This window comes from Thunnus maccoyii, chromosome 4 (assembly GCF_910596095.1).
Source record: "Thunnus maccoyii chromosome 4, fThuMac1.1, whole genome shotgun sequence".
Taxonomy (NCBI): domain Eukaryota; kingdom Metazoa; phylum Chordata; class Actinopteri; order Scombriformes; family Scombridae; genus Thunnus; species Thunnus maccoyii.
The window spans coordinates 7,458,276-7,468,261 of record NC_056536.1 but is presented as its reverse complement, the minus strand read 5'-3'; the positions used below and the strand labels follow the sequence as shown (position 1 = coordinate 7,468,261).

General features: G+C 45.5%; 1 protein-coding gene across 1 annotated transcript; it reads left to right on the top strand.

The window, feature by feature from the left end:
- Nucleotides 1-866: 866 nt before the first annotated feature.
- On the top strand, nt 867-6,537 carry LOC121895662 (keratin, type II cytoskeletal 8-like). The gene is made up of 8 exons (XM_042409050.1): nt 867-1,423; nt 3,090-3,298; nt 3,962-4,022; nt 4,252-4,347; nt 4,645-4,809; nt 4,990-5,115; nt 5,228-5,492; nt 5,658-6,537. The coding sequence occupies exons 1-8, from the start codon at nt 1,004-1,006 to the stop codon at nt 5,918-5,920; spliced, it is 1,605 nt and encodes a 534-aa protein (XP_042264984.1). The 5' UTR covers nt 867-1,003; the 3' UTR covers nt 5,921-6,537.
- The last annotated feature ends 3,449 nt before the right edge of the window (nt 6,538-9,986 follow it).

Sequence of the window (9,986 nt, the reverse complement as noted above, 5' to 3'; positions counted from 1 at the left end):
AACAGTATTTACCAAAATGTCAAACTATCCCTTTAAGATGACAAACTGCATTGCTGGATGCTACAGTGAAAAATAAGATTTGTAGGAAAGAGTTTAAAACTCTGACCAGGATGATTTGTGGTCAAACCTGTCCAAGTGTGTATTTAAACACATAAAATAACTGAGGGAGTTTGTACTTTAGTGCTGAAATGTGAAGCTATAAATAAGCTGCTTGGATCTGGTGGATCTGAAGTAACATTTTTGTGCAAAGAGGCCACAAAATAATTGAAAAACTCATATTTATGGAAAGGATGTCATTTAATTGATAAATAGAAAGAAAATAACAAGAAAAGGTGTTGTCAAATTTACTACAATCAATTCAACACCAGTGCATCATGCTCTATCTTCCACATTCATTGTTCCAAAAGATACAGTAATCAGCAGCTCCTCACTTACACACTCACACCTTACCATTGAATTATACGCACACCTTAATTTACAGGTGTAAATACTACTAGCATTGATGTATTGCTGCTGCTGGATATAAGTGATTATTTTTTATACTTGACCAGACCTCCAGATTCAACACAAATATCTTACAAATTGCGTCAGCTGTGGTGTGTTTAGATAGTCTTATCTGGAGAGACACAGAAAGAGAGATTAAATCAGAAAAAGAAAGAAAGAAAACCTCTTGACAATCCTCTCAAAAGACAATGTTTTCCCTAACAACACAGAGAAGCCTGTAGGAAGGCCAGGTAATGGTTTTCAGTGACTGCACAATGTGTCATAGAAGTGTAGTGTTACAGCCCTACCTCTTGTCTCATACCCAGCCAATGGCAGCTCACCACAGTCCCCTCCCACAGCAACAGGCGCTTTAAAACTCCTCAGTAGTTTCTTCTCTTCCTATCCACTCTGGTCTCTCCCCTCTGCTGGCCTGCCTGCCTGCCTGCCTTGCCAACCGAGCCAGTCGGTCTGACCTTCCCAGACTCATTTCATCCAAAAGAAAACTACTTCAGATTTCAGAATGTCATCCACTTATAGGAGCAGCTCTTACAATGTGAAAAGCTCCTCTGCCCCGAGGAGCTTCAGCAGCAGTTCCTACGCTGGACCAGGCGGTATCACCTCCCGCAGGAGCTACAGTGTCAAGAGTTCCTATGGAGGAGGCAACAGGGGCTTTGGAGGAGCTGGCATCACCAGCTCCTCTGCCTATGGCCTGAGCTCAAGCATGGGTGGCGCAGGCATGGGCATGGGCATGAGCTATGGCATGGGAATGGGTGGTGGTATGGGAATGGGTGCTCAGGCCCCTATCACCGCTGTGACTGTGAACAAGAGCCTGCTGGCTCCCCTGAACCTCGAGATTGACCCCACTATCCAAGCTGTCCGCACCCAGGAGAAAGAACAGATCAAGAGCCTCAACAACCGTTTTGCCTCCTTCATTGACAAGGTAAGAGCTTGTAATAGAGGGCAGATCTCTTCAAACTGCTTCAGATGGGTGAAAACTCAGTCAGTGTGGCCAAAAAGCTGAGTGTTTCAGTGCTGTGACAGTGTTAGGTAATATTTGGGTCCATATGTTTGCCACATGTCCTGTAATGCTGATTTCCTCACTTTTTCATTGTATGGAGAAAGTTGATTTATTCCCCTGACTGCCTTCGTCACTTCCCACAAAGGCAGCTGAAGCAGAAATCTATCTTTTTGGCTCAGGCTGCCCTTTTATAGTGATGAAAAACAGACGTGCAGAAAGGAGGGAGTGAGACTGAGAAAGACAAAGAGAGAGAAAGCAAAGGGTGTGTCAGGGTAGAGCTCAAGGCTTGTGATACAAGTTACCTTGGGAATGGTCCCTCCCTTAGCTGGGGTGTGGTTCTTTCTACTGCCCTGGTGGCCCCCACCCCTCCCCAATACAAATACAGTCAGTACTGAGTGGTATTGTTACCTTAGTAACAAAACCTTTTTTCATGATGATACATTTAACGGAGTGTCTATATTGACTTTTAATCATTTAAATTAGCATTGAAGCCCAGCATTTGTGTTATCTGTCCTCAAAGGCCTCAGCAGCAGGTTAATATTTAAAAAGGCCAGCTGGTTTCATGTTCTGGCTCTATATCAACTCTCCTTCTTCAAACGCAGTTATTAAAAGAAGATAAAGTGCATATGTCCTTTTTCGGCCTTTTGCATACTTGAACACAACGCAGATAAACTTCCACTGTATCACCTGTTATCTTGTGATGGCAGTCCACTCAGAGGCGCTTTATTATCTGTATTCACTCCAGTTCAAATGAAGACCATAAGAGGTTCTTAGTTAGATCACACTTGTAGAGAGCAATGTGTAAGGGAGCAAAGTCCACTGACTTAGAGAGTCACATATCTGCTGTCACTATCTCACTTTTACTGTTCACAAATATGCGAACTCCCTGACTGTTCATCTACCGCCTCCCCCTCCCCTCCTCCCCCCTTCAGCTAATAAATTGCCTCCACTTTCTTTCTCTTCTGCTACCCTCTCTTCCCTCATCACACCTTTAATGCAATTAAATATTTACCTTTCTGCATCTGCCTGTGGATGAAACTGGCTCCATCCACCCCCCTCACCCTCCTCTCTCTATATATTTGTCCCCTCTGCCTGCAGCCGTTGAACCTTGCCATACAAAAACAGGAAGACATGCAGGAGAGGGGTAAACTAGCTCTATTCCTCCATCACAGGCTTTTTCCAACCTCGTCTTGTCTTCCCTCCCCTCTGCCTCCTGTCAGGATGCACATACGTCAGGCCTTCCTTTGGAAAAGTACAGCCGGTCTGGAAACAGCCTACAAAACTCCATAGATAGATAAGAACAACAAAGACTATAGATGGAGTGAATAGGAAGCATGGCTGATGATTGATTATTAGGATGTTAACCAGGAGTCAGGATTGTTATGTCAGAGCAGAGCAGACTCCAGTGACATCAAATTTTCAAAAGGCATTTCATAACTATTCATAACCGATGACAAGGAATAAGTCTTCACATATGCGTGTCAGTAAACAAGCATGTAAGTCACTGATTCTTTGTATGGGGCTTTTTGTTGGGTTGCTCACTAATAATCCTAATAAACGATATTCTGTGTCTCTCTCCACACATCAGGTCCGCTTCCTGGAGCAGCAGAACAAAATGCTGGAGACCAAATGGAACCTGCTGCAGGGACAGACCACCACCCGCTCCAACATCGACGCCATGTTCGAGGCCTACATCGCCAACCTGCGCAGACAGCTGGACAGCCTGGGCAATGACAAGATGAAGCTGGAGGCTGACCTACACAACATGCAGGGCCTGGTGGAGGACTTCAAGAACAAGTGAGTGCAGAGGGCATGCTGAGGGCTAATAAGTAGCTGTTAAAAGGAGTATAGTTTATTCCATCTTGTTTATCTTGGATTAATCTTTTTTGTTTAGGATTCTCTGATCTGATTTTTAAAATTCATACAAATTTCACTCTCGAATAAAATACAGTTTCAAGATGAGCCATGCGAGTTAATGTTTTTGTGGACTACTCCCTACATCTGTCTGTTCTTTTGCGTCATGTGAACTCTAGGGAATTACAACACTGAGGAAGCATGTTCCCAACACCCATTACAGTAAATATGATGGAGGTATAACTCGATTACAGTTGACTGAGTTGGCTGTCAGCAAAGCTGTCTATAGCTTTACACTAGAAGGCACAAGCACAGATGTGTGTATGCTGGCATGCATACTGTATGTCTGACAAACAGGTGCACTCGCATTGTACATATTTGTTACCTGCACAGACAAATAGAGCATGTCAGGCTCACCCTTGGCCCTTAGTCAACAGAAATTGTGTGAGGCAAATATCCCAAAGGAGTTCAAGAGTTACAGATAGATTACTTGCACCTCCTAGTGTTACATTAGCGTATAGACTCTTAAAACCAAAAGAGCATGAGATGTTTTTTCTAAATATTCAATCTATCTAACCAACAATTAAATGTGTTTTTTCCTTTTAGGTATGAAGATGAGATCAATAAGCGCACAGAGTGTGAGAATGACTTTGTCCTCATCAAGAAGGTCAGCATGACTCAACATTCCTTTGAGTTACAAATTTGATACCAAGTCTGCATTTTCTTTTAGCATTCAGTTACTTTTTTTTATAACCGATTGTTTGTTGTCATTATTATTATTACAAACAGTACAACACCAAATCCGAGAAGTAAACAAGAAATGAGCATTCTGATACTTTTAAAAAAATCAGTTGTTTGTGAAGTCACGTTCTAACAAACACTTTCATTGCTTCCAGGATGTCGATGAGGCCTACATGAATAAGGTTGAGCTGGAGGCCAAGCTGGAGAGTCTGACAGATGAGATCAACTTCCTCAGGTCGATCTATGAGGAGGTACGGCACAAAATTAGCTTGATGTCATTTGTTTCCTACTCCTCCCTCCGTCCTTTCAACCCCCAACCTCTTTGAAAAACACTTTGTAATCTGATCTGCTTTCATTAGTATTATTTGTGATGCATGCAGTCATGGCATGCTGAATCGGTTTGCTGCATTTGTGTTTTTTCTCAATATCTGTTCAGTATCTTGACTCACTTCTTGTGCTATCCTTTGAAGTACATTAACTTAATGGGATTCCTCAGTGAGGCGGGGTGGACTAATCTCTCTCCTTTCTTTTTTTTTGTTCTTCATCAGGAGCTGCGTGAGCTCCAGAGCCAGATCAAGGACACTTCAGTCATTGTGGAGATGGACAACAGCCGCAACCTGGACATGGACTCCATTGTTGCTGAAGTGAAGGCTCAGTATGAGGACATCGCCAACCGCACCCGCGCTGAGGCAGAGACATGGTACAAGAGCAAGGTGATGAAAAACTCTTTGGAGCTGTTTTTTATGTCCATATGTTCTGCCATTTGTATTATAGCTGTACATCATCCTATGACATGTAGAAAGTTAAAACATTCATCAGTTCATGAGTCAATACATATGCTCATAAAGAGGTTTCCAAGTTTGTAATGTCTTGTCTTGCTGATGTTTGTTTAGTATGAGGAGATGCAGACATCTGCCAGCAGATATGGAGATGACCTGAGGGCTACCAGGACAGAGATTGCAGATCTCAACCGCATGATCCAGAGACTGACATCAGAGATTGATTCAGTCAAGGGACAGGTATGGGAAAAAATGTTTGAGGCATTTTATATATCTAGAGTTTTATTTTTGTCCTGTGATTTCACAATCAGGAGTGTGGCCAAAGGTTAATTCTTAATAATTTTTCTCTCAGCGAAACAACCTGGAGGCCCAGATCGCTGAGGCTGAGGAGCGTGGTGAGATGGCAGTGAAGGACGCAAAGGCCCGCATCAAGGACCTGGAAGATGCCCTGCAGAGAGCCAAACAGGACATGGCCCGCCAGATCAGAGAATACCAGGACCTGATGAATGTCAAGCTGGCTCTGGACATTGAGATTGCCACATACAGGAAACTGCTGGAGGGAGAGGAGGACAGGCTGGTGAATGGCATCAAGTCTATCAACATCTCCCAACAGAGCAGTAAGTCTTCTATGACCTTGCTTTAATTGTCTTTGTGTCAGTTTTGGCTGAAGTCTTGACAAATGGTCTTCATTGCTTGGATTTTGTTACACAGCCAGTTTCAACACACTTTTTCCACATTTTTCCAAGTTTAACTCTTTTCTCCTTCCTCCTTTCTCTCAACAGCAAGCTACGGCGGTTTCCCCATGGATTCCATGAAGAGCAGCTACTCAAGCGGCTACTCCAGCAGTTATGGCGGTGGATACAGCGGCGGATACGGCGGCGGATACGGCAGCAGCTCCGGCGGATACGGCAGCAGCTCCGGCGGCTTCAGCAGCGGCAGCGGCTATAGCACCACTACCCAGAGCAAGAAGAACGTCGTTATCAAGATGATTGAGACCAAGGACGGCAGAGTGGTGTCTGAGTCCTCTGAGGTCATTGAGGATTGAGCTGTCTAGTTTAAAGTTGTAGCTACCTGTCTGCTATGATCTCCTCTGCCTCTCTGGTAGTTTTATACTTACAGTTCACTCCCCCCCAACTATTGCAATAAACAAGTCTGAAGTAAAATGCTTGCCAGCCACTCTACAATAAGGGCTAAACATGTTTTTCATGAAGCGATAAAAAATCCTAACACTATCATAGATCTGAAAGGGACCAAAGAAATTATTTTGTATGTCTGATGTCTGACTGTACTAAAACAGTAGGTTGAAGTTTTGTCTCTGAGATGAAAACTGGGCAAATTGCAACTATGAGAAAGAAAATATAACTCTCCTAATCTATGCAACAGCTTTTCCACACATGAAGGGCTGTTCCCTTCAAAACTATGATGCATCGAATGCACAGTGGTGTTGTCAAAGGAATGTGAATGTACTGCAACAGTGCGTTAGTGTTGTTGGTCAACTAATGTCTTAAAAAAGCCTGCTACAGTAGGTAGTGCATGTCTTCCCTGTGCGTGTTCTGTAACTGAAACTGTTCGACCCCTTAGGAAGCTGCCCACATCATACTGTTGTCCTGAGGTGCTGTTTTTGCTACCAAACCAAATAAAATGTGTTTACTGAAAAAATAATTGCCATATTTCTTTTCATTTGAAAGGGTGACTCAAAGAAAGAAATGAGGTATTAGAGAATGAACTCAAAAAGAACTGAATTAGTCTGGGATCTTTAATCGAGGGCAGTTTTTGGTCATGATTTTAATCACAATGAAAATGATGAATTACTTTTTACGCATCCTTTATTTACATGTTTAAAACATACAGTACCAGTCAAAAGTTTGGACTCACCTTCACATTCACTTAAATGAGAAAGTGTGTTTAAACTTTTGATACAGATATATATATATATATATATATGTACATATATGTGTGTGTGTATATATATGTATATATAAAAGTAGTTATGGCAATCCAAGTGACATATGCACATATGCCTTCTGGATGGGGAAAAAAAGGGAAAATTCAGTGAACCCTGTAAAGAGTGAATGCTTTCTTTTGTTATTTATCGATACTATTTACATACTAGGTGTTCACTCTTCACCAACATGAAGTCAAAAAGGTCAGTGGCATGGTTTGACTTAAACCTCAGTAAAAGATGAGTAAAATTTGCCATGAGTCTACTCTATGTTTGTTGTTGTAGTTTTGCCTGTGTTATTCATTGATTATGAGACTGTTGAAAGTCTATTGCTGCTGTCAGTTTCACCATAAACTTCACAGATTTCACTCATCAGTTGTGTTACTGCTCTAAAATGGCCCATCACAGCTGACACCTTCAGAAATCTAATTTTGTGATACATTTCTCTAGTTGAGCCTAAATTCTAACCATTGATAATTCATCTTAAATCTTGAATGGAATTATTCACATAATTTCATTTTCAAATAGTTATGGTTATTCTGAAAAAGAAAATGTGCAACACCCACATTTGAAGCTATTAAGAGACTTTGAGAATGAGGAAAATAGAAATAGAAGTAGGACTTCAAATTTTGCACCATGCTGCATTGCCAAAGCAAACTCAGACATAATCTTAACCTGCTGGAACTGCTATAAGTGGTCTTTAGGTCTTCTGCATTATTTCTATGGTCTTTTTAAAATTATTGCAAAAAGTCTGTCAGAGTCTGCTCTCCCCCTCACCTGTTGCTGTGGGAATTATCCAATCATTCAGTCTCACTCTCTGCTCTGCCACACCCCTCATTAGTTCAACCACCTTCACCTGGCGCTCCCACCTGCTCATCATCTGCAATCAAGCCTGTATATAAGCTGCCTCAGCCCACTCCCTCCTTGTCAGATTGCCTACACTACTATTCTAAGTCGTCTTGCTTTCTTCACTGGACTGCCTTCCTGGTTTCTGATCAGCTTGTCTTCGACCATCGCTCCTCGTCTCTGCCCCGGTAAACCCACCAGCCTTCTGTCCCTGACTCTGAGTTCTGCCTGCCTGTTCCCTGGTCTTTGTCTGCTGTGGGAGTGGAAGATCGGGGTTCAATTTCCAGTGGAGTCATACTCCTTAGAACTGTGTTTCTCCGACCGTGCTTATATTGCCTTGGCATCGTGTGAAATAAAGACTACTAAGTTTATACCAGTGTCATTTGTGCTGCTATTGGGTCCATCCTATACCCGTTACAGTACAATCTGACCAATTATGGATCCAGCACGCGAACCCTCACCGCTGAGTCGCCTTGAAAGGATTGAAGGCGTCCTTCAACAGCATGAGGCCATGATGACAACAGCTGTGGCTGAAACCAAACAGACAGCAGCAGCCCACGAGCAGGCACTAACAATGTTAGCTGGACAGCTGCAGCAGTTAACAGCCCTGCTAATCCAAGCCCCTCAAGCCTCTGGGGCTGCTTCTCCTCCTGCTCCGCCTGCTACCGCTCCTGCACTTGCTCCAGCCCCTTTGCCACCTATGGATGCCCCTGAGCCCCGGGTGGGAATCCCGGAGCGCTACGAGGGTGACCGAGAGACCTGTGGCCCTTTCCTCACCAACTGCTCTCTCCTGTTTGCTCTACAGCCCCGCACCTTTGCCACTGAGGGAGCGAGGGTTGCATTCGTCATCAACCATCTGACGGGCAGAGCTCGGTTATGGGGGACAGCCGAGTGGGAGAGACAGTCACCAGCCTGTGCTTCCTTTGACCTGTTTGCCACAGAGCTTCGCAAAGTGTTTGGCTTGGATACCTGTGGTCCTGAGGCAATCGGAGGTCTGATTGGACTGAAACAGGGCGAGAGAACAGTGGCAGACTATTCCATAGACTTTCGCACCAGAGCCAGCCGAAGCAAGTGGAACAACTCGGCCCTCTGCGACGCATTCCTCAACGGGTTGGCCGACTACATCAAGGATGAACTGGTTTCCCATGACCTGCCCACCACGTTGGATGGGGTGGTTGAGTTGGCCACCCGCATCGACCTCCGCATCCAGGCCCGGCGACGAGAGAAGCGTCAAGGGGGAGGCCATCGCCCTCTGCCGTCCCGCTCCCATGGGGGTGCCGTCGCAGCCAACTCTGCCTCCTCTTCAGCTCTGCAGACAGGGGATCCTGAGCCTATGCAGCTGGGACGCACCTCCCTCACCCCAGAGGAGAAGGAGCATCGCCGTAAGGCCAACCTCTGCCTTTACTGTGGAGCAGCAGGGCACTTCATCTCCAGATGTCCAGCAAAGAAAAGCCAGGGCTCATCAGTAATGGGGGAGATCCTGGTGAGCCCAACTTCCCTAGTGTCTCCCCATCCCCAAAGAGCTCTGCTCCAGGCCCGGCTCCTCCTTCCGGACGGTCCCCACACCATGGCTACCTTCATTGACTCTGGGGCTGATGCCTGCATTATTGACGAGGAGCTGGCGCTTCAGTTAGAGCTCGGGCGGGTTCCTTTGCCACAACCGGTTCCCGCTAGAGCCCTAGATGGACACATCTTGGGCAACGTCACACATCAAACCTCCCCTGTCCATCTGCTGCTCTCTGGCAACCACCACGAAACAATCCAGTTTCACATCCTGAGCTCACTCCGTCTGCCTCTCATCCTGGGGTATCCTTCGCTCCGTCTTCACAACCCTCACATCGACTGGGTCACGGGGGCCATTCAAGGGTGGAGCCCCTCCTGTCATCTCAGGTGCCTGCAGCAAGCCTCCTTGCCACTTCACTCCCACAGCCCCAGCTCCTCGCCCGATCTCTCCAGGGTGCCGCCGGAGTACCACGACTTCTGCCTAGTCTTCAGTAAAGCCAAAGCCACATCTCTGCCTCTGCACCGTCCCTACGACTGCGTTATTGACCTCTTGCCTGGGACTTCACCCCCCAAGGGGCGCCTGTACTCCCTGTCTGAGCCTGAGAGAAAAGCCATGGAGACTTATATCAATGACTCTCTGGCTGCGGGTCTCATCCGTCCTTCTTCCTCTCCTGCTGGGGCGGGTTTTTTCTTCATGGAGAAGAAGGACAAGACCCTGAGACCCTGCATTGACTACCGAGGGCTAAATGACATTACTATCAAGAACAGGTACCCGCTGCCACTCATCTCCTCCGCCTTCGAGCTGCTCCAGGGGGCCACC